The 24,813-nt window shown below is 41.5% G+C and overlaps 1 protein-coding gene across 4 annotated transcripts in view; it reads left to right on the top strand.

Moving 5' to 3' along the window:
- Positions 1-24,813, top strand: part of KIF13A (kinesin family member 13A) — a 164,899-nt gene that overhangs the window by 66,827 nt on the left and 73,259 nt on the right. For all 4 annotated transcript variants that reach the window (XM_068236944.1, XM_068236945.1, XM_068236943.1 and 1 more), the window contains exons 11-17: positions 126-260; positions 2,744-2,874; positions 13,270-13,356; positions 13,443-13,609; positions 18,190-18,400; positions 18,954-19,116; positions 22,408-22,548. In XM_068236944.1, the coding sequence (XP_068093045.1) occupies positions 126-260; positions 2,744-2,874; positions 13,270-13,356; positions 13,443-13,609; positions 18,190-18,400; positions 18,954-19,116; positions 22,408-22,548 (1,035 nt within the window). The remainder of the gene's footprint in view (positions 1-125; positions 261-2,743; positions 2,875-13,269; positions 13,357-13,442; positions 13,610-18,189; positions 18,401-18,953; positions 19,117-22,407; positions 22,549-24,813) is intronic.

The following is a 24,813-nucleotide window of genomic DNA, read 5'->3' as shown; positions in this document are numbered from 1 at the left end:
GCAATAGCATCATTGCTCTGTATTAAATGTTTTGGCGATTCCTCCTTGTAATCCTAGAGCATTGCTGTGTGTTATTTGTTGTAAAGTGCCAGAATCTGGATACATACATGTGTTTGTGCTTACAGGAAAGGCAGAAGCAGCTGGAAAGCATGGGAATCTCTCTACAATCTTCAGGGATTAAAGTTGGTGATGACAAATGCTATCTGGTGAACCTCAATGCTGACCCTGCACTTAATGAATTATTGGTGTATTATTTAAAGGTAAGTTAATTGATTACAAATTATTATTATTTATTATAATATTTTATGTATTTATATAGCACCAGCATTTTAGGAAGTGGTGTTGTATTTATGTATGAGAGGGGGTTCTATTCCAAAAATGTTATGTTATTTTACATGGATCATGAAAACTGTACCGCTAGAGCAGAAAACAATGCTTGACTTTCATAGCTCTCTCTCTCTCTCTCTCTCTCTCTCTCTCTCTCTTTCTCTCTCTTATGGTCAACTTTGGCAGTAGACCATAAAATGATGGTCGGTGATTATCCATGGTCTGAGCAGAATTTGTGGCGAGCATGAACACCAATCTAATCTGGTTCACATTATATCCACTAGGATAAATATATCCAGTATATGTGCATCTATGGAGAAAAGAGCAGGAGGAACACACGCAAGCAGATAAAAGCGATCACACAAGATTTTCTATCCATTTCCATACATTTTTGTCAGCTGCAGATGTGTAACTGTGCCCTCAGATATGAAACTGTTGATTAGGAGACTGTCCTCTCATATCTGTAGTCTGTAGACCTTTTTATGCTGTGCCTGCAGAAGGGGGGCAGTATTGCCTGGAATGGAATTCCCTTCTGTTCAGTAGTCTGTTCTCCATAACAGCTGGGTTGGGGTGTATGTAGGTCACAATACGGTACAGGCACATTTGTAGGATACCGGAGTGCATCTGTGACTGGCCAAGAAATGACGATTCAGTGATTAGGCCATTTATAATGATCAGATCACAATCTACTAGCTATGACCCGCTTATAAATGGAAGATCTCATACATTTTTTTGTTATGGTTTATACAATGCACTTTCTTTTCTGTCCTGGTGCAGCAAATAAAAACCACTTAATAGGCAGTCAGAGTATTGTGAGTCATACACATACCTTTCTTCTTCTATATGGTCATTTCATGAAAGTACAGGAGGTAAAATGTGTCATCCTTGCTAGCCCCGTCTCTTACAATGTGTGAGCCTTGTGTCACTCAGTGTGTTCAATCCCCGGGAGCTCATAAAACACAATTACTTCAAATAATAAACATAGGATAGCATTATATTCCTTTTTTAATGTAAATTAGTCACTGATCATGTGAAAAGTTGCTGTTGCACCCGCTGTGCCAGCATTAAACGCTCATGCGTTGTGGTACAGGGCTGAAGATTTCCAGAGGGTGTTGAGACTAATATAAAAGATATAACACATATTTTATGTTCCTAGCCCTTCAGTGTACTCGACAGCTCTGAAGTTATTTCTGGGATCTGGATTTTTTGGATCCACAGCTTCATGTGACCACACATACACACCCACACACTTTCTCTTACATTTCAGCTTTTATTGCTAAAATTATAAAGTTATAATACAGTACAAGATATGTTGTACAGATATTGTTATACAAGTAAATATCATAATAAAAACAGGGAACACCAAGAGCCCAATAGTGTAATTCGTACTGGACAAGGTGGCAATAAGTTTGTATTGCTAGATACTCACAAGTCAGGGTCACCAGCAGGCAACCACTGTAAAGGCAGGTGGGGAGATTGTCCTGACCCCACTCAGGATTAAGAAGTCGCTCTCTGTAGACAGGAAGAAAGGGTAGCAACCCTCCACCAAGGGTGGACTCAAAATTGTATACAATGAACAGAGGCGCCAAAAGTATAAGATTAGATTAAATGAGCTTAAAAACCAACTTAAATGGCAAAATTGAAGGAGGAAGTGGTGGTCTTACCTCCCTCAAGCAGACACGACAACGACTGCAATTCAGACAGTCAAATATAGGGAGGAGTATCAAACAATCTGCACAAGGATTCAAATTACAGAGGCGCTTAATTTGAATCCTTGTGCAGATTGTTTGATACTCCTCCCTATATTGCCTGATGAAGCGGGGTTGAACCTGCGAAACGCGTTGCATTTCTTTTTGGAGTTCCTAATAAATGTGTTTGACTGTCTGAATCGCAGTCGTTGTCGTGTCTGCTTGAGGGAGGTAAGACCACCACTTCCTCCTTCAATTTTGCCATTTAAGTTGGTTTTTAAGCTCATTTAATCTAATCTTATACTTTTGGCGCCTTTGTTCATTGTATACAAATATCATAATGGTATACACTTTACACATGGGAATCTGTCTGGCCCTGTTTTCAAGAGAACAATCTTTACTAGCAGCGTTATAGTACAGTGAAGCATCACACCTTTTTTTATAGCTGTTTTGTCCCGAGGGATTCAAAGGCCTTTATACAGTATTTTAATCTCGTATCTCGTACTATAAAGAAGAGGTTTGCAGATAAGTGCAAGTGGAGTTTCAGCTTTGACTCCTAGCATGCTGTCTGTATGACGTTTGTGTCACCAATATCACCAATAATTTTGCTTGAGACATCAGAGGTGTCCATGATGTTACTACTCATGTTATGATTCAGTGCAGATATGAAGTCAGTAATATTAGATGATGTTTGATACCATTTTATTTTATTATACTTCCTACTACAGGACCATACCAGAGTGGGTGCCGACACTTCTCAGGACATTCAGCTGTTTGGCATTGGGATTCAACCAGAGCACTGTGTGATTGATCAGGCCTTGGATGGAGAAATCACTCTGACACCCAAAGAACATGCACGGTAGGCTTGAAAAAGTGATTATGAGAGCAACAGATGATGTGGTGTTTATGTATGTGACTTCAAAAAGCTTTAAAAGTAACACACTTTTTTATGTTTTTTTTTCCTCCAAGGAAGGTTTATTTACATTAATTGATTTTAGGTCCTAACTAAAATATTTTACTGGATGGGTGTTTGTGACCACTATGGAACCCTGGACAAGATACTCACACCCCTCCCTGTTCCTTAATAATGGCCTTTTGTGCCCTTTGGCCTTTGTGGACAATGGTTCTCTGTGCCTTCTACCCATTAAAAATAATCCATTCAAATGAAAAATGGGTCCCCCACACTTCCACTTTTCTTCCTTGTGAATAGTGATGCCTGTGCTTCCCTCTTTTTTATTAGTTCCGTGCTTCCTGCTTTTATTAGTGGGGTTGCCTGTGTGCTTTTCTACTTGCAGCTCTCCTCAGTGTACCCTGGCTGGAATCCTCACTGCAGCATTAGGGCTCTCTCTAGTGGGTAGCACATTGGAGTCTAGAGAGGGGTCATGACTTCCCTGAATGAGGTAACAAGATTGTATCTGAATACACCAGTTCTTTACAGGCTGCTGAGATCTGCAGAGCTGGGTTGATCTGGACTTAGGAAATGGACGAGCGAGCTTTGACCATGGGGCAAGTTGGATCACTAACTGGTGGGGTAGATAAGTAAATACAGACAGGAGCCAGAGAAGAGCACTTCTGCTGCCAAGGGACTGTAACAATACCATCTCTTGGCTTACTAAGTAGCAGTCCACCACTAACCTTGTAGCTCTCTTATGCTGAAAAATATCCAAGTTGATCTATTTGTTAGATACAAATCAAGACATTGTTATATGTTCTGTTTGCCACCAAAAATGATTTTCATACTTTTATATAGAAACAGTACGCTTAAAAGGAACCTGAGGCCCTATTGAGACCTATGGTGGCCGCCATAATTATTTCCTTTTAAACAATACCAGTTGCCTGGCAGTTCTGCTGATAGACATCCGATCTGCATGCTTGTTCAGGGTCAATGGCTTAAAGTTTTAGAGGCAGAGGATCAGTAGGACAGCCAGGCAATGTGCATTATTTAACAGGAAAAAAAACATGTCAGCTTTCATATCCCTCTCACCTCTGGTTCCCTTTAAACCTTAGTTGATGTCCATTCTAGTCTGGCTTACACTTTTTGCAGTTTCACCTACTGATCATACTGAGCACTTTGTGACATCACTTACTGTGTTCAGAGATAGAGAAATTTCATATGGGAAGAAAGTCCCAAAATGAGAACGTATTATTAGAAAGTAGCGTGTCATTCACATCTTTTTAGTCAGTGTGAGTTTTTGCATGTTATTTTATTATGTAGGTTAATTTTATTTTAATTAACCTTCATCAGACTGGTGAATGGATAGAACATATTTTAAATGTGAAAAGATTCTCTTGTTGCATGTAAAATGTACAAAATGCTTGTGTGTTTAATGTACAATGCCGGATACACACGATGAGATTTTCTGGCAGATTTACTGCCAGATTGATTAGTTCCAACATGTCCGATCTGATTTCCGATCAGTTTTATGGAAAATTAATCGGAAACATAGTTTGGAAATAAGATTGGAAATGTTGGAAATAAACGATTTAGCAGTAAATCTGCCAGAAAATCTTATTGTGTGTACCAGGCATAAACATATTACGTATTATACTGTAAGACATGAACCTACTGTATGTTTTGTACAGACTCTGCAGTAATGATTATCAGTAGGTTTTTAATTGTACAGTAGTTGCAATTATAAAATGGACTAATTAGATCTTGCAGTGAAAGCTTTTGATTGGTCCATTTTCAAGCTGCATACTTTTACAGTAATAATTGCATAATTTTGCATCAACTTGGAACTTTTTGCTTATTTATTAAGCTTATTGCTTACTGAGTATTATTGTTATTATTATTTATTTATATACCGCCAGAATTTTCCGTGGTACTGGCATATTTCAAGCCAAGTAGAAAATTAGCACTAACCCATAACTTTGTACAAAACGCCTTTTAGACGTCTGTGGCATAGGAATATGGGGAAACAAAAATGGCTATAGATGGCGGCAGACGGAGGTAGTTTTGTACAATGCCTTTAGACGTAGTGTATGGATGTGAAAACACAGTCTATGCAAAAACACATATCTAGATATGTCAGCGGCAGTCTTAAGTAGCTTGTGCTGTGCAACAATAAGGAGAGGAATTTTCATATGCTTTTGAGCTATCCCATGGGTCTTTAGGAATATTTGTTCCAAACAGCGAATGAAGGAGGCTGATAGTTTTAGACCAGAGACAGAACTGCTTGGAGCAGGACTAGAATGTCTGATGTAGATCTTCCTTGCCTTCACAACTTCGAAAACTTCTGAATGAAGTGGGAGAATTCAAGTAGGATAACTTAGCGGGAACCCAGTACTGGAGGAAAAAATGTATCTTTGGCAGATTCCCCCTGTAATCCTAACAGCTGCTAGACCCTAGATTATTTTCCCATTTGGACTTTTAGGCGTACTCTCTGGAAGGGGCTAAATTTGAGGTTGACATTAAAATGTTGGTGCTTTATAAATACAACAAATAAGTGCCAGGAAGGGGTTCAAGTTGGGGACAGGATTTGGGTTACCGTTGTTATTGGGAAGGGGTTTAGCCTTGAAGGGAAGGTTAAGCCTAGGCACCATAAAGGAGCTGCAAGCACATTGTGGTCAACAGTGGCAGTGTGCAGAAATTACTGACAATAGTATTGGTGAAAAGCTGTAATAGCTGCAATTAACCAGGAGCCTAACTACCAGTCTGTAGAAGTGCCCAACAATCTGTTTCATAGCTATATACCATCTCCCCCTCCCTGAACCTTCAGCAGACACAATGGGCCATATGCAGTTCAGTTTTTTTCCTAGCTGATATTTTCACAACTGGTAAATAAAATGCCTTTTACACCACCAGCAAGCAAACTCATACTCAGAATAATTTTGACAGTACTTATTCGCCTACTCTTTGGTACTTTTTCCATTGCAAGTGCTAAAAAGTTAATTCATATAGAAGATAAAAAATGTTATCCTTGGAGAAAACTAAGGAGAAAAGGTGAATTGCTTATGGCCCAATGTCTCTCAAAAGCACTATGAGAAGTCTGATGTAAAGAATTATAAAAATACATTGAGGAAATGAATAAAGTGTACTTCTTTCTTTAGCATTATGGGTAGATTTATTGCATAGCATTAGTAGCTTAGTAGCTGTCACTTGAAGAACCTAGTTGATACATTTTTTATCTCAGTGTGATTGCGTTACGTATATGCTTGCATACATTTGTTTCAGCCTTCTGATTATTTCGTGAAGTATAACCCTGTCCATACAACAGTTCCTGATCAGTCCAAGTTGAATGTACAAAATAAGCTGTCCATGCACATCAAATGGTGGGCAATTACTCAGGTGCAGTCCAGCCATACCAGATGTACAGCAGTACAAAAGACCTGCCAGTCATTGGCGTTATGAGGCAGCTGCTGCTTGTGTAACACCAGCCTGTACATGAGCAGAGGTGGTCAATGGTTATACACCATATATAGACAGTACAAAGGGAAAAAAGCACGATTAGCACTCTATGGAAGGTGTACAATGTCCACAGTAGTAGATGATTGTTTCAGATGAGTCATCTGATCTTAGTCATGCTACCTGCTAATGTGTCCATCCTCTTAACTGCAGTGAATGAGAATGACTCTGTAATACTTAACTTGTTTTTAGGGAGTGGTTATAAGCTGTGTTCTTCTGCTTGATGTGAATACAATTATTGATTGTAATTATTATGAGCATCCCCCTTAATAATGTGTCATCTGCATAATGGGCTTGTACTCTTGTCCTCTATGCACTTCTCAGCTGGAGTTAGTATGTGGTGATCATTAAAAGCTGCGTAGAACGATCATGTCCCTGACAAGCCATATGTGGATCTGCTATGAATGATGACTGTTACATTGTTATGTGTGATACACTCTGTGGACGGCTGTCCTGTGGGGGTTGTAAGATGCTGCCCAGCTCAGTGGAGTTTGGTTTTATTACTTAATTGTGGTTCTTTTTTCTATACTGGGCGCCAGGAAGGTTGATTTATGTGTCTGATAATAGTTGTTTAGCCCTGCCTGGGGAGCCTCAGTTTCTTTTTGTGTATTACACTTAATTATTCTTGCATTATATACGCTACCCACAGATGAAAAGGAAGCGGCGTGGAAAATGTAAAGTGCTATTATTCTAATCAGTACAATGTCTGAGACAATAAGCACACATACATTGCGAATTGCAATAGTTCACATACTCATCAGTAGGAGTCGTGTAATAGTCCAGAGACATGAACATGGTATTTAATCACCTTGATCGATTTTGTGAATGTTTCCACCCTTTCTTTGCTGGTTAATAAACTTTAGATCAGTTTCTGGCAGTGGCGTAACTACAAATCATGGAGCCCCCCAGCAAAACTTCGATGGTGCCCCCCAATGTTTACATCTTTTTCCTTGCCTACCCCTGGTGACCCTCACAACCAGGGGGCCATCTTGCAAGGATCATAATACAATTGTGGACATCATCATCTTCATAACAAGTGTAGCTACAAAAGCACCTGATTGGAGGATGGACCACTTTATCAGAGGGAGTGAAGTAATAGTCGGGGGCTCCCTTACAGCCCTGGGTCCCCCTGTGATCACAGAGGCTTCTCCCCGGTAGTTACAGCCCTGGGTCCCCCTGTGGTCACAGAGGCTTCTCCCCGGTAGTTACAGCCCTGGGTCCCCCTGTGGTCACAGAGGCTTCTCCTCGGTAGTTACAGCCCTGGGTCCCCCTGTGGTCACAGAGGCTTCTCCCCGGTAGTTACAGCCCTGGGTCCCCCTGTGGTCACAGAGGCTTCTCCTCGGTAGTTACAGCCCTGGGTCCCCCTGTGGTCACAGAGGCTTCTCCCCGGTAGTTATAGCCCTGGGTCCCCCTGTGGTCACAGAGGCTTCTCCCCGGTAGTTACAGCCCTGGACTCGGGTAGTTTACCTATTGAAGTATGATAGAGATTGGCGGTAGCTTTTCAGTAAGCAGGTGGTGAGTTAGTTTTATACTGCATCAAGCAGTACAATGTTAAAAGGACTGGGGTATGATCAGTTTTCAATCGGTTATTTGTGTTCTCTGCCCAGTATAAAGGTTGTAGCAATGTGCACACCTGCAGTCTAGGGGTTCCTGTCTCCGTCTGTGGGGCATTCATTTCTGAGGTTACCTCAGCAGTTAGTTCTCCTGATAACTCGGATAGTTCTCTCAGAATATCCAATATTTCAAGTACCTTCTTGTCTCATTTTATAGATAGACTAAAGCCCAGGGGTCCTATCTTTTTTGTTGGTAAAAACATCAGTGGCTGTGTCCATTGGTAATTTATGCTTTTCAAAATCTCTTTTTGCACACAAAAAAAGTGTTTTGCATTCAGTTTTCTCACATTTTTATACAGATCTACCTTGAGTTTAAAAAAAAAAAAATCTAAATTCTGTTGAATTGAGTAGCTCAAACCCTTTCATAAATAAATCAATCCTTCCACCTGGTATTACTGTTGAATAAGAGTAGTTTTCATATTTGACTTTTAGCTGAAGTAAAATTTTCAGATAGGAAGAGGCAGGCTTGCTGTGATGTTCCCTTTCATCACCCTTCCATACCCTCTTTCCCGCTTCATTCCCTCCTCTATGGGAAGCAGAGAAGGCAGGAGGAGGAGGGTGACGGGTGGGAACATTACAGGGGCTTGGGGGTACAAGGAGACAAACAATTCAGAGCTATGTGGATCCAGCATGAATATACCTCTGTGCTTACCTTATGCTGGATACACACCATGCGTTTCCGCGTTCGATGCGGCCGTCGATACACATCGATTCGATTATTTCCGACATGTCCGATTCAAGCTTCGATGGATCGTTAGGTCGATTTGCCATACTTTACATGGCAATCGACCTAAAAATCATCGAAATTCGTTCGGAAATGTTCGGAAATAATCAAATCGACGCGTATCGACGGCCGCATGCGACGCGGAAACTCATGGTGTGTATCCAGCATTAGGTACAGCATCGCACAAAAGTCAATACACTGCTCGCATTTTTGTAAATATTGATACACAAGAAAGCCTGCAAACAGTTTGCTGAAGCAGACTAAAGGTGGCCACGCACGATGCAATAAAATGATCTAATTTTACGGCAATTCGATAAAAACTATTGGATCTCCCCAAAAAATCGAAAGCTTTTTTTTTTCATTCGACTGAAAAATCCGATTGGATTTCCTGTTTTTTCTTTTTGATTTTTATCTATCCGGAAGGCCAGATATTTTTCTTCAATTTCTCTAAAGATTGTATGGTGTGTGTTAGATTGTCAATTTATTAATATACACACCCATGCAATTTTCTAATCGTTTCCAATAATTTTTAGCATAATTGGGGAAAAATTTAACATAGGTGTGTGGTACATTGGTCATAATTTTGAAATGTTACAATCAGTCAGAAAATTTGAATGCAATTCTTAAATTGAACAGATATTTAAAAAATTGTATGGTGTGTGGCCACCTTAAGGGCTCGTTTCTATATGCAATGCAGGAGCTGTGCATCAGCACGGCTCTGCGTTGCATGTGATTCTGCCAGAGGTGGCGCTTGCCATCCCATTCATTTATTATGAATAGGATAGCATGTGTGCAACCATCCGCTGCGGTTCTTCAGTGGTGAATCAAAGTGCATGTATGGGAGGATCAGACAGTGCAGTCTATGCACTCTCTGATGTCCCTGCAATCGCATTTCCATAAGTGCAGCTCAAAGCGCACATAAGGAAACGAGCCCTAAGGACATTGATTACTGGAACTATGTCCTGGGGTCTGATGAGCCCAAGATGAGCTTATTTGGTTTAGATGGTGTTAAGCATGGTCGGCACACAATATTCACACTTTACCCAGAATTTTGATATTTTTACTTAGGGGTGCACTCACATTTTGCTGCTTAGACATCTACATGTTTTTGGGAACTGGGAGGAGACCGGGGTACACAGAGGAAACCCATGCAGACATAGGATGAACATACAAACTCTATGCAGATAGTGCCCTGGCTGGGATTTGAACCGGAGACCCAGTGCTGCAAGGCAAGAGTGCTAACTGCTAACCCCTTTGCTAGGGTGATGTTTCTGCGGATGTGCACTGTACAGACCTGATCCCTGGCTTTAGCCCAGCTCTGTATACTGCTCTATGGAGACAGGATGAGGGACAATGAGAGCTGGCCAAGCGAGTGGCGTCCTGTGGCGAATGAGGAGTGTAGTGTTTGTACAAAGCTTAAAGAGGAACTCCAGTGAAAATAATGTAATAAAAAAGTGCTTCATTTTTACCATAATTATGTATAAATGATTTAGTCAGTGTTTGCCCATTGTAAAATCTCTCCTCTCCCTGATTTACATTCTGACTCTTATCACATGGTGACATTTTTACTGTGGGCAGGTTATGTAGCTGCTCCTAGCTGTTTTGGCTGTTAGACAGCTGTAAACAGCCATTTCCTGTCTGTGAACATTGTTACATTGTGGCAGTTTGCCCAGAGTACCCTTCTTGTAGGAGGGGTTTCATCACAAAATCAGTCATACAGCGCCCCCTGGTGGTCTGTTTGTGAAATGCAATAGATTTGTCATGTAAAAGGGGGTATCAGCTACTGATTGGGATAAAGTTCAATTATTGGTCGGAGTTTCTCTTTAAAGGACCACTATCGCAAAAAAAGTAGGCAGTTAAAATCTGACAGACCCGACAGGTTTTGGGCCAGTCCATCTCTTCATAGGGGATTCTCAGGGTTTTCTTTGATTTCAGAAGTATTTCCTGAACAGTAGTTGCAAAGTCTGACAGTATAGTGTGCAAGTGATTAGGGAGGCTGGCTGGGATCTTACTATTTTGCCAGTTAAACTGCTGTTCAGGAAATTCTGTTGAAAACAAAGAAAACCCTGAGAATCCCTTATATAGAGATGGATTGGCCCAAAACCTGTCGGGTCTGTCAGATTTTAACTGTCTACTTTTTTCGCGATAGTGGTCCTTTAATGCCCACAGCTTTCTCTCATGTTGGTTGGACTCCGCAGGCAAGTAGAAAGTATATTGTATAAGCTGTCATTACCTGGGATCATATATTTGGTTATAGTCAATAAAACTAAAAAAAAAGGGAAAGTACAGCTAAACATCCAAATGTATTATTTTTATGGAATACACATTATACACTCCTAGTCTAGGAACTCTTGGAAAGTGCATCAAATTTCATGGGAGTGGTAGAGACTGTGGATTAATCAAATGCTATTCTTTCATTGTATATGAAAGGGAGGTGAAAATATTTGCACTTTTATTTAATGTTTGTTCTTAACAAAAGAAATGATGTATACGTTGGAGGTACATGTAGTATAAAGGCAAATTTAACAGCTTCCTTTATGTAAAGCAGCAGAGTGTGTTATTTCAGGCTCTGTGTTACAGTGTGATTTGATCCTGCAGCAGCATGTCTGACATGTGAGCCAGCACAATTGCTCTGGGTTGGGAGCTGTAGTGTGCCAGGCAGGGTGTGAGCCAGACAGTGGTGCTTCTCACTTTTAGAAGCTTGGAGGAGGAGTTGGGTGGCAGATGGAAGGAGTGACACACATAGCAGGAATGAATAGGGAACATGAGACACAGAGGAAGTGCAAAACACTTTGGATGCATCCAACATTTATTTGGCTGATTTATAAGGAAAACCTGTTCATTTCTCTGTGTGGAGCTAATGTCACTGGTGAATAGGTTATACTAGGAATGTGGTCTGGCGATCTGACTATTACATAACCTTATGCTTGCTGTCTGTGAATGAAGGAAGAATACAATAATATCAAATGTAACATGTTATTTCAGACAACTGCCAATTTATTCTCTCTGGACAAAAATAGTGGGTTCTTCGGCTTGAATCTTGAAATGTACGTTGATTTTATTTTTTTTTAACCTAAACTGAGAGGGATATGGCTGGCCTATTTATTTCCTTTTAAATAATACCAGTTCCCTGGCATCCCGTAGTGAGACACTACTGACATCAGTAGTGTCTGAATGAAACGAGCATGCAGCTACTCCAGTCAGACTTCAGTCAGGAACACCAGATCTGCATGCTTGTTCAGGTTCTATGGCTAAAAATAACAGAGGCAAGAGATCAGCAGGACTGCCAGGCAATGTGTTTAAAGGGACCAGACCACCACATATAACAAATATATAAATTGAACCTACCCCTAAGGGAGGTCTGCAAATGCTGGTAGCTTTTGGGGTGGCCAGCAGGCATTCACTTATCTACACGAGGCTACGTAGTAGCCTTCTGTCTATATGAAGGCCACCATCTTGTCTGTACCGGTGCCACAAATACCCGCAATGATGTCACTCACCCCTGTCTGCTGCAGTGCATGCTGGGAGATGTAGACTATTCATGTGATTACATCTATATCCTGGCTTCTGAAATTCTCATGAAGACTCTATAGAAAAGAATCTACCAATAAGTGTCTTTGTTAAGGTGGGAAGTAGGGAGCCTTTGGTTTGTACAAACTTTCAGGGTCTGTGGTTTATAGTGATTATTTTTCAGATTAGTCGCTAGGTGTCTTTGAGGTTTGTTGATCTAACAATACCTGTGTTTGTCTCATTAAGCGGGTTTCAACTTACCGGTATGTTGAGAGTAGTAAATCAGTTTATACTCAAATATGATCTATAACATTTACTTGAATGTGAAGCTCAGTTCCAGGCAGACTATGCTTGTTCTATTTAGTTAATAAGACTTTTCTGAGTCGTATTCTTCTTTTCATTGGCATCAATTTGAATGGAGCGACCACATATGGTGGGATTTAGGGCTTACTTGAAATTTTCTGGGGGTTAAACTAAACTTGAACTATCTGTCAAGTAGTTTGACAGATGATTTTAAGCTTGCTCTAAGGACCCCTTTTCAGATAAAAATGAACCACTGAATCTCCTCCTAAAGGTCTATTTTCTGTGTATGAAAGAACTACAATGGACCATTATTGGGCTGTGGTCAGCCCACAAAACTTCAAGAATGTTTGATTTGTCTGTGTTTGCCAGACAAATAAATGATAAACTCTGCAAAAGCCCTAGTGTGGGTTTAAATAGATGAACAAATCTTTTAAGGATGAGCTGAGTTCCCCCGAGATCTGTCTGTCCCATCTGAGCAAAAATCATTTTAGTTTTGTCTGGTTGTAATTTGTGTTGTGGCTGAAAGGAGAAGGTCTCTCTTTTGTTGATGGATCTGGATTTAAGACTGCTTAGTGTCTCTTAGTGTAGAATCAGGGAGATTTCCATCTGATAGAAAATTACTTGCCGTAGATGGGATAGACGTCTTGACAAGCTTGCATCCACTGTCTGTTTATATCTAATCATTTATATTTCCTGCAGGACATGTGTAAATGGGGTGCAGGTTTGTTCCAGAACCCCCTTGTGGCATGGAGACAGGATCCTGTGGGGAAACAACCATTTCTTCAGGTAATCATTTTTGCTTACCTTCCTCTCATATAGGATTCAGGGGTGTTTTCTCCATTATAAATAATAACAAAAGCATGTTTCATCAGGTTAAACCTGCCAAAGAGGAAGAGGAAAGACTGGCTAAAAGAATTTGAGAAAGAAGCTAGCAGTGTTGACATTGATGTAGATGCAACAAGTGAAGCCTCCTCCGAACCAGACTATAATTATGAATTTGCACAGATGGAAGTGATCATGAAAGCTTTGAACAGCAATGGTAAGTAAATGTAAATAAAGTTCATGTGAAGAAAATACTAGAGCGATGCAGAAAGCTGCACGCAACTGTACACTGCTGAAAACATCTTTATAGAGTTTGGCTATTTGCATATTTTCTTGTGAAAAGGGTTCCTTACTCTAACAGACCACATGTGCTTCATGGCTTGCTGTAGGTCTGTACCACTTGCAGTTCTGCTTATAGCCCAACTGAACACAACATTGAACAGGGCAAATTCTCAAGGCAGTCATGTTGATTAGCACAAATTATAAGAACTACCTTTGTAACTGAAGTTTACATTTCAAAAAAATAACTGTTTGCTTTTAAATGTACACTGACCTGTAAAGATGTAAAAAACAACTGAAGTGAGAGGGATATGAAGGTTGCCATATTTATTTACTTTTATACAATGTGGAGTGCCTGGCAACCCTGCTGATCCTCTGCCTGTAATACTTTTAGCTATAGGCAATGGAAATGTAGTGAAAATAACATAATTAATACAACTGCTTATTTATTTTACAATATTCATCTATAAATGATTTAAACAAGAAAAATTGCAGTAAAAGTGGGCATCTTGAATAATTCACTGCATTCTACTATGGCTTAAATCCACTAAAGGCTGTTCGATAAAAGTCAGGTTGGTAAAATAGCACATTCAGTGCTTTAGACTTTGCTCAGCTCTGTGCCACTGCACAGGCACAACCTGTTGACAAACGATTTTTCAGGGATTTCAGTGCTAGAATGTGCCAGTGGAGGAGGATAGGGAACCCCTCCAAAATACCACATAGGGGCACTTTTTTCCCCTATGGTTTTTGTTCACATTAGATGTCTGCTACCTCCTGCTAGAGATAGTCAAAGAGATGCTAATTCTTTTGAGTTGATACAAATGTTTTAATTAATTTTATGCTGCTTGGAACAGGCAAAATCATCAGTTACTGAACCTGAAAGGGTCTAATTTACATTTGCATTAATTTAAAATACGCTCGTATTACTCCAGCAACCATGTGGGGCGCATGTATGCAGATTGCGGATTAGCCACGGCGGACAGGAAAAGTATAGTGCACTGGGGGCACATTTAACATTAGGGGGGACAGTGCTGGGGGGTTCGCCGCATTTGTGGCTTGTCTTGATATTGCTCGACGTTACTGCGGGCGGCGCACTCGATCGACCACAAAGGCCCGACATCTTGTAGCATGTCCGATCGACATGTTTGGCCCGAAAATGGTTCGCATTGTTTATCGGCCATGCATTGGCAGAACGGATTTTCATCCGATTCCATAATAATTATCGAATCGAATGGTCAATTGACCACCAAGTCTCTAGATGTATCGGTACCTTAACCATCTCAGTCTCCTGTTTTTGATTGCATGATGCCCTTAGCACATCCAATATTCAATAACTCATTGGCACTACAATGCTGTGAAGTCTGCAATGCCATAGCTCAGTGTTCCCCAAGCCTGCCCTCAAGGCCCACCAACAGTGTATGTTTTGTATAAATCTACAGAGGTAGTTAATCAGCTCTGCTGAGACAATAATTACCTCACCTGTGCATGTTTGTGGTTTCCTTCCAAACATGTACTGTTGGTGGGCCTTGAGGACAGGGTTGGGGAACTCTGCCATAGTTCATATTAGTGGGACTGAATGTGTGGCTGGCCAAATTTTCTAATGACTGACTAGAAACTAATGTACAGTTTTTCTTGCAGATAATTGCAGTTAATATAAAGGGGAGATATACCTTCTATTAAGTTGTTTACTAGAAAATGCATGCCTTGTTGTTATTTAGCCTTGCCTTTGCGTATTTTTTGGAAACCGTGTCTGATTGATGTGGTTTTGTGCTGAGGAAGAAGTAACTGAAACACATCATGAATGTGAGAGCTGCTGGACCTCTGCTATGTGGATGTCTTTCTACAGGCTCTTCCCTCCTGCCCGCTGGAGTGAGATCATCGATTACCTGAACCATGACCGCAACAAAGGTCTAATGTTAGTTTTTGCACGGGCCTGCTTTGTCTGCTTGGCCAAATGGTACTGGTGGGGGTGTTTGTCTAAATCAACTGCGCAGGAAGCTCCCGGAGACGTGAGTGGGAGAGAGGACGTGTGCAGCCATGGCAGTGCAGATGCAATGGCGTTCGTCTAGTTAGATGAATAATTGGGAGGTGACCCACGGCACGGGAACCGGAGGATTGCTGAGGCCGGGGCGGGACAGGGGGCCGGTAGTAGCCCCATGTAAGTGACACTTTTTGTTTTTAAAAACCCATACAGAACCCCTTTAATGAACCACACCCTTGCTGATTCAATCCCATCAATTAATTTGAGCTGAGCCAAAAATGTGTGAGAACTTCGGCCCTTGAGTTTGACATCTCTGCCTTAAAAGGACTCATGGATAAACATGATCTGTTTAATCAGCTGATCGATCTGGAGTGTGCTGATTGCAGTAATCACTTCCTGTTTTAGCACATGACCAGGAAATTGAAAACGTACTGCTTTACAAATCTATCACATGAGCAAATAAGCATCACAAGTATAGACCTACATTTGAAAGAGAATCAATAGGGATTTTTGAAGACCTGCTCAGTATACTGTACATCCTACTATAGTCCTTGTTTAATGCCTCAACCATAGTCTACATCTTAATATAGTCCTTGTTTAATGTCCCTACCATAGTCTACATCCTACTATAGTCCTTGTTTAATGTCCCTACTATAAACAAGGACTACAGTAGGATGTAGACTATGGTAGGCACATTAAACAAGGACTATAGTAGGATGTAGACCAATGTCCCTACCATAGTCTACATCCTACTATAGTCCTTGTTTAATGTCCCTTCGATAGTCTACATCCTACTATAGTCCTTGTTTAATGCCCCAACCATAGTCTACATCCTACTATAGTCCTTGTTTAATGTCCCAACCATAGTCTACATCTTACTATAGGGATTGTGTAATGTCCCTACATTATATCCTACTATAGTCACTTTGTAATGTCCCTACCATAGTCTACATCCTACTATAGGCCTTGTTTAATGTCCCTACCATAGTCTACATCCTACAATAGTCATTGTTTAAAGGGAACCTAAACTGAGAGGGATAAGGCCCATACACACGTCGGATTTTTCCGAATTCGGGTGATAAGACTGGTCTGTACACACGCCCGATTTGGCGACTGAATGACGGGAAGTTCAAACGACCCGTCGTTCGGAAAAATCTGACGTGTGTATGGGCCTATATATGGATGTTATTTTTAAACAATACCAGTTGCCTATCAGTCCTTCTGATCTATTTGCCTGCATTAGTGGTTGAATCACACACCTGAAACAAGCATGCAGCTAATCCAGTCTGACTTCAGTCAGAGCACCTGATCTGCATGCTTGTTGAGGGGCTGTGACTGAAAGTATTAGAGACACAGGATCAGGAGGAGAGTCAAGCAACTGGTATTCTTTTAAAAGGGAAAATCCATATCCTTCTCAGTTTAGGTTCCCATAGTCTTACGGACAGTTTTAGAGGGTATCAAATAATTTATTATTATGTTTGTGGGGCATTGGAGGAAACTAGGGTGCTCGGTGAAAATCCATACAAACATGTGGAGAATGAAGCTGAGCCGCATCTTGCTTCGTGTAGTAATAAAATATAACCTTTATAAGCCAAATATGCTTTTTGATCACTGGAACATGTTTTTAATGTCATGTTATGAACAGCATGGCCTGCATATTTGGCGATATGCATATGTTTTTGTACAGTTTTAAAGTAAGCCAGAAGTGTGAAAAAGGTCCCTGAAATGAGCACATCTTCATGCACTGTGATGTGTGTACTCCCCAACGGTAACATTTATTCCTTCCTCCTTCCTTATCTGTATAGCTGCAGAAACTCATGCAAATCCGACAATCCAGAGCTTAACCAAAATGCAATACCAATCTTTGCCCTTTACACCCACCTTATTACATGAAACCCTGCCTACCTTTTTTCTAGCCATGGCTAGCAGGTGTGAGGTGGGCAGGGTTTGACGTAACACTGTGGGAGGAAAGGGATGAAGGCTGCTGCTGCAACTGGGTTAAGGTTCGGGTGACCGTTATCTCTGCCCAAACATATTGTCAGGGAGTACTCATCATCTATACCAGTGATCTGCAAACTTGGCTCTCCGGCTGTTACGGAACTACAAGTCCCACAATGCATTGAGGGAGTCTGACAGCCACAGTCATGATTCATAAAGGCAAATGCATTGTGGGACTTGTAGTTCTGTAACAGCTGGAGAGCCAAATTTGCAGATCACTGATCTATATTTATGAGAAGTAAGCTATGTATGTGCTAGGTAATACACACACCCCAGTTAAATAGGGAATGCGTTCAGTTAAAAACTTTTTGCCCATTTCAGGTATGCTTTAACATGCTTGTTGCTGTGCTTTTTATTTTTTAACCTTTGTGAAAGCTATAAAATTAATGTATATACATTAAAAACACAGTTACTGTCTCTTAACAAAAAAGCAAAATGGTTGTGTTTTATGGGAGTGTTCTGAATGACTTCATATGATGCACCTAGTTCATTGCTACATGCTGCAGATGCAGAGTTTTACTTTTTCAATCTCCTTTCAGATCCTGTTCACACTGTTGTCCAAGTACTGGAGAAGCAGTATATGGAGGAGAAGAGAAATGCACTGGAAGAACAGAGACTCATGTATGAAAGAGAGCTAGAACAGCTGCGACAACAGCTGTCCCCAGATAGACAGCACCAGCACAGCAGTGACCGCCTCTCTTACAGCTCTCAAACCACACAGCAGAAAATGAGCATGTGGGCAGAGGAGAGGTAGGATCACATGACAGGAGGTTATATATGAGTATGGAGTTGTGTCTTAAAACTGTTAAAGGCCCAAAGTACTAAAAAGCCCATGCAAATCAAAGCACTTACATTACTGGCCAACATTTGCCATTAGTTCTAGAACTTGAGAAAACGCCATGCATCGCTCTGACCTGGCACACAAGATAATTCTACTAGCATAAAGATGCCTTTTCATGCAAAACATGATAGGATGTCCATGGACCTCAGACCATATATCATGGGGAGTCACAGACCACAGTAGGAGGTTCATCAACCTGAGGGTTAACTCCGGAGCCGATTGCTTATGTATGGAGATGCATTTTTATGGTCCTGTACTGTAAGATTTAATAAATATTTAAACTTGTACATGGAGCGATCCTTACCTGATCTATTGAAGTACTACTGTACAATAAGCATAGGCTTACCTCTACTCATCATCCCCAGTTCCTCCTAAACAGTATAAGGTGGACCTGATTTGTAGGTGTGCTTTCAGGAGATTCAGAGTTATGTTATTTGTGAAATTCTGTGTTGTGTATTGCAGAGATGAGCTCTTTCGACAGAGCCTTTCTAAACTCAGGGAGCAAATTGTAAAAGCGAACACGTTGGTCAGAGAAGCTAACCTTCTGGCAGAAGAAATGAACAAAAGCACAGACTATCAAGTCACTCTTCAAATTCCAGCAGTCAATCTCAGCGCCAACCGAAAGGTAAGACCAACTACTATGTAAAAAACAGTGATGGCTCTGTGTTTCAATGGGCACCTCCATTTTTATGTGATTGGAAATAAATTGCATTTGTCTCGTCACAGAATTTTTAGACGCTAGGGAAATCCTATACTGTCCTTTTTTTTTTGCACTTGAGAAGGGTTATTTCATTTGCCTTAAACTTGTTAGCACAAATCGTTATTGAAGGGAATTTCCAGGAAAAGTGGAACCCCTTTGTTTATTACCTTTCCTTGTTAGGTTCCTGGCTGTTTCATGGCAAAAACATGCAGTTAAAGATGTGATCTGCAACGCCACTTGGTGATGGAATCTCTTGAAATTACAGTGTGCTCCCTATGGAACTTGTATCTTTGCAGACCGAACTTTAATGTTTCCAAACTATAGAAGAGATCATGTACACTTAATGGATTGGAGACTGCAGCAGTCCAAGGTCATTCAGTGTTACTACATCCGGATTAGGGACCACTTTGAATTTCCTGGCTGATTTGTTGGTATAAACTTCAGTAGTAGAAAACTTCTGTCCCATCCATAGACTCAGCTCTGTTAGCTGATGCCAAGGGTCATGTGACAGCAGATAACAGCTATTTAATTTGCCAATTCAATTAGGAAAACGTTTTATTTACGTATTTTATCTCCGATTGCTCGCCTCCTTTATTTATGAATGTATCATATCTTTTTTACAAGGTTTTCAGTCTCTTTGTACCTATGGGTTGGAAGGACTGGGGATGAGAGGGCTTCATGTTAATGCCACTAAACATTTACCAGTATTCCGCAGCCACATGCAGGGCGGGTTCTAGTCACAATGGGGCCCTAAGCAAACATTACAAGGGGCTTCCCTGACCAGCAACTCTTATACCCCTTACTTCCCCCTCAAAGCGGTATAAATCAGGCCCTTTTTTTCTGAACCCTCCCCCCCCCCATAGTATTGGTTGTTGCTCTTGAGACAGCTAGCAGACTCCCCCAGCTATCCATCCAAGTGAATAGTGGTCCCCGGAGTCCCTGCAGAGTACATGCTGCCAGGTCACGGAGAAGAGGCAGCCAGCGGGGATGAAGACTGAAGCACACAAACTGATTGGCGGAGCATGCCAGTCTGACAGGTGAGTTCAGTCTGCTGCAAATACTCTGCACAGACTCCAGGGACCACTATTCATTGGGGGGAAGGAGGATTGCTCAATCATCCCTTTAGAAATGGTGGCCCTGTTCACATGACAAGCAGCACAAAACAGAGAAGAAAATAATTTGACAGATGAAGGTTAAATTACACAGAATACAAAAGCAACCTTTTCATTCTAAATAAATATCAGTTTAAATAAATAATCCACTATTTTGGAGATATTTCACTGGTTTGGTAAAATGAAAAAACACGTTGAGTAACTAGCTTTATTGTGAGGCATACATGCAAAAAGGGCACCTGGGAAATTTCCTGACGGGGACTATTCCTACTCCAGGCCTCCATGGTCTCAGGGGTAAGATGCAATTTAGCTGCCACCTATTGCTGGCTGCTGAATTGCACTGTTTTTATTGTAATTTGGGCTCCAACCTTTCAGAGCTGTGTAGTCGGAGTTGAGGAGTCGTAGCAATTTTTGGGTACCTGGAGTCCAGAGTCGGGAAAAAATGCACCGACTCTGATTCCAACTGTAATACATTTAAACTGTATTTAAAATAGAAAATATGATAACATGTTCTATTTCTCAGATAATAGTCATCATAAGTAATTTATATATACAGTAATAGCTCTGCTTAGTCCAAAAAAAATGAAATGAAATGAAATAAAAAAATAGTTACTTGTGCTGCTTCAATAAAGCAGTCTCCGTATTTTTTATTATTATTTTTAAAGTCAGATATACATATCTGATTGTGACTGTATATATGATGTGTACACAGGAATCTTTTTTATATACTAAATAATATCTATGCTGTAAGAATAGAGCCTGATGTGTAGCTGTGTCACTAATAGAGATGGTCAATGAGATGGAAATAATTCTGCGCTGATGCTGGTTTATGCAAATGTATGCACTCCCTTTGCTCATTAAATCAAATAATTTGATATGTTGTTAAAATTTGGTTTGGTGACTACGAATTAAGGGAACCTGAGACAGATGAAAAGAAAAGTTTTTTTTTTTTCTTAGTTTTTTTTTTATACATACCTGGGGCTTCCTCCAGCCCCTTTCAGGCTAATCAGTCCCTCGCTGTCCTCCTCCACCACCTGGATCTTCTGCTATGAGTCCCAGTAATTCAGCCAGTCAGCGCAGTCCGGCCGCGTGCCGCTCCCACAGCCAGGAGAATTCTGCAACTGCGCAATAGTGCTGTGCAGGTGAAGTATGCTCCCGGCGGCGGAGTGTGTGCATGAGCACTATGCCCAACTGGCTCGAGTAGCTGAACCCATAGCAGAAGATCCAGATAGCGGAGGAGGACAGCAAGAGACTGATTAGCCTGAAGGGGGCTGAAGGAAGCCCCAGGTATGTATAAAACATTAATTTAATCTGTCTCAGGTTTACTTTGCTACACAGTAGTATTATACTCTACATATGCACTCCCCACAGAGCTGCAGGGAATCCACTGAGAATGTTGTGCACATTGCACACAGAGGTGTTGTCTATCATCCATAAACCTGGTTTAGATTGTACATGAACAATGTGTAGAGGAAGAATAGCCTCATTCTCCTGAAGAGTACCTGCACATCACTCTTACATGTACCCACAGTTACATTGCCTAGGGCCTAATCCATGTTCAGATTGTGCATGAAGAATGTGTAATGGAGGAAGAATCCCCTCATTCCCCTGCAGAGTACCTGCACATCACTCTTACATGTACCCACAGTTACATTGCCTAGGGCCTGATAGATGTTCTTTGTTCCTGTCTTCTACAAGTACTCTTACCAAGGACTAGTTTTAGTCTATAACTAAAAGTATTAGAGGCAGAAGATTCGCCAGATTTCCAAATAAATGGTATTGTTTAAAAGGGAATAAATATGGCAGCCTCTATATCCCTCTCACTTCAGTTGTCTTTTAAAATTCCTAAACGGTGGCCGTTAACAGATGCATTTCATGTTACATAATTTCACTCAACAAGTTGTAATTTGCAAATTAGTGGAGTCGAGGAGTCGGTGGAATCCTAATCTGAAGTGTCGGAGTCTGTGGATTTTTGTACCGACTCCACAGCCCTGCATCCTTTGCCAGTGCCCAAATTACCCTCTGAGCACCGCTATAGCTGTAGCTGTCTCGCATTGTAATCACATACTACATTGGCTGTAACAGAACATTCTTCTGTTTCCAGAGAGGAGCAATAGTGAGTGAACCAGCTATTCAGGTGAGAAGAAAATGTAAAGGTACCCAAGTATGGAGCATTGATAAGCTGGAGAATAAGCTGATTGACATGAGAGATGCTTACCAAGAATGGAAGGAAAGACCAACCAAGGTAATTGCATGTACTGGTATATTTGCTTATTTCTTTGAAACTAATCTTCAGGCAAAAATAATCATTTACGTTTCAGGTGTGGTTTCCCTCTGTATTCTAGCAATATCACCTTACATGTTTGTCAGCTGTATTTCAGCCATGATGGAGAGTGCTTCTTAATACAAGTCAGGCCCTTGTATGGCTGTGGATCTGAGTGCAGTGTGATTATAGGGTTGATCCACTAAAGTTCAGCAAGAATGCTATGGCCTGTAGATAACTTATGCGCCTGTTGTGACTTTTTGATTGAAGTAGAAATAGCAGTCAATTCAGTGGAGCTGCTGCTGACCATCTTTGCTCCTTTCTGTCCTGATCCTAAGAAATTCTGCTGTACATCATCACTTTCCTAGTCCATAAATGTTGTATTGTGAGTATAATGGTGACACGACTCATTAAGAATAATGGGAAACACCAGAAAACAAAAGGTAGCCATACACTGGTCGATTTGCCATCAGATTCGACCAACAGATAGATCCCTCTCTGATGGAATCTGATCAGAGAGGGATCGTATGGCTACCTTTACAGCAAACAGATTGTGAACCGATTTCAGCCTGAAACCGTTCACAATCTGTTGTGGTGGTGCTGCCGCCGCTCCCCCCGCCCGCATGCCCGCATACATTACCTGCTCCGCCGGCGCGACTCCAGTCCCCAGGTCTCCGCTGTCTTCTCCGCTCTGGTCTCCTGGTCCGGCATGCTTTACTTCTTCCTGCCCGGCAGGAAGTTTAAACAGTAGAGCGCCCTCTACTGTTTAAACTTCCTGCCGGGCAGGAGGAACTGAAGCATGCCGGAGACCAGAGCGGAGAAGAAGCAGCGGGGGCAGTCGCGCCGGCGGAGCAGGTAATGTATTGCCCCTCTATTGCGTCGGTCGTCGGGCACTCGAACGCCGCTAGCGACGCGCTCCCTACCCGCGGGCGATCAACGGTAATTTTCCGCACGGAGCGATCGACGGGATCGGACGAAATGGATCGAAATTCGGCGTGTAGCGCGAACGATTGGCAGCAGATTCGATTCTAGTGATCGAATCTGCTGTCGAAACGGCGGCAAATCGGGCCAGTGTATGGCCAGCTAAAGAAGTTGGCATCTACCAGTCAGAAGCTTGAGGGTGGGGGGGGGGGGGGGGGGGGTTAACAAAAAGATAAATAAAGATTAAAATAATTTAGAATAAAATGAGAATAAATTACCTCTTATTATAACTGAATAAATTACCTCTTATTATAAATTTTATAAATTCACTTATCCACCAAAATACAAATTGTCACTAATTTGAAGAGACTCTGTAACAAATTTTTCAGCCTTAGTTCTTCTATCCTATAAGTTCCAATGCCTGTTCTAATCTGCTCTGGCTTACTGCAGTCTTTCCTAACTGCACTGTCTCTGTAATAAATCAATATATCTTTCCTCTGTCCTGTTTGTCGGGCTAAGGATTGATTGTGTGGAATGTGCAGGGCTGCTTGTGATTGGTAGAAGCGATACACACCCTCTGCAGGCCCCCTGCACACTGTGAATGACTCATACACTATGCTTAGCTGAGCCTATTAGAAGCTGGTTAGTTTGTTTGTAAACACTGCCTAAAACTGTTAATTACAAGCCAGGATTGCAGCAGAGAGTGGCAGAAACAGCACAGAGGGGCACAGGAGAAAATAATGAATAGAATGGTATGCTTTTTATTGTAAGAATATTAGAGTACAGATTCTCTTTAAAGGGACCCTGAACAAGGTATATTAATTTTCACTTACTTGGGGCTTCCTCCAGCCCACCGTAGCCTGCAAGGTCCTACAGGCTCTTTTTCTGGTCCTGCACCTGGCTCCGTTACACGGCGACTTTGGCCCAAAGTATTTAGGGTTGCTTGCCAGCGAATACAATGCGCGTCATCACGCCGGCCGGCGTGAGAGTTCTGTGCATGCGCGGTTCAGTCTCAGAGAACTGTGCATATGCAGGGCGCTCCCCTTAGCTGGCTTGATGATGCGTAGCCGGCCGACGTGATCATGCATATTGCCTGCAGCGGGAAGCAGCCTTGACGACTTCAGGCTGAAGTCACTGTGTAACGGAGCCGGGACCAGGGAAGGAGCCAGAAGGAAGCTGAGGGACCTCACGGGCTACGGTGGTCTAGAGGAAGCCCCAGGTAAGTGAAAAGTCTGATTTTATAACCTGTTCAAGGTCCCTTTAAAAGTTTATAAATAGCACAATGGTTTAAATTGCTAATGTCATGTGGAGTTGTTATGAGTTATG

The sequence above is a fragment of the Hyperolius riggenbachi genome, chromosome 5 (genome assembly GCF_040937935.1).
Source record: "Hyperolius riggenbachi isolate aHypRig1 chromosome 5, aHypRig1.pri, whole genome shotgun sequence".
Taxonomy (NCBI): Eukaryota; Metazoa; Chordata; class Amphibia; order Anura; family Hyperoliidae; genus Hyperolius; species Hyperolius riggenbachi.
This window is presented reverse-complemented; position numbering and strand designations above follow the sequence as displayed.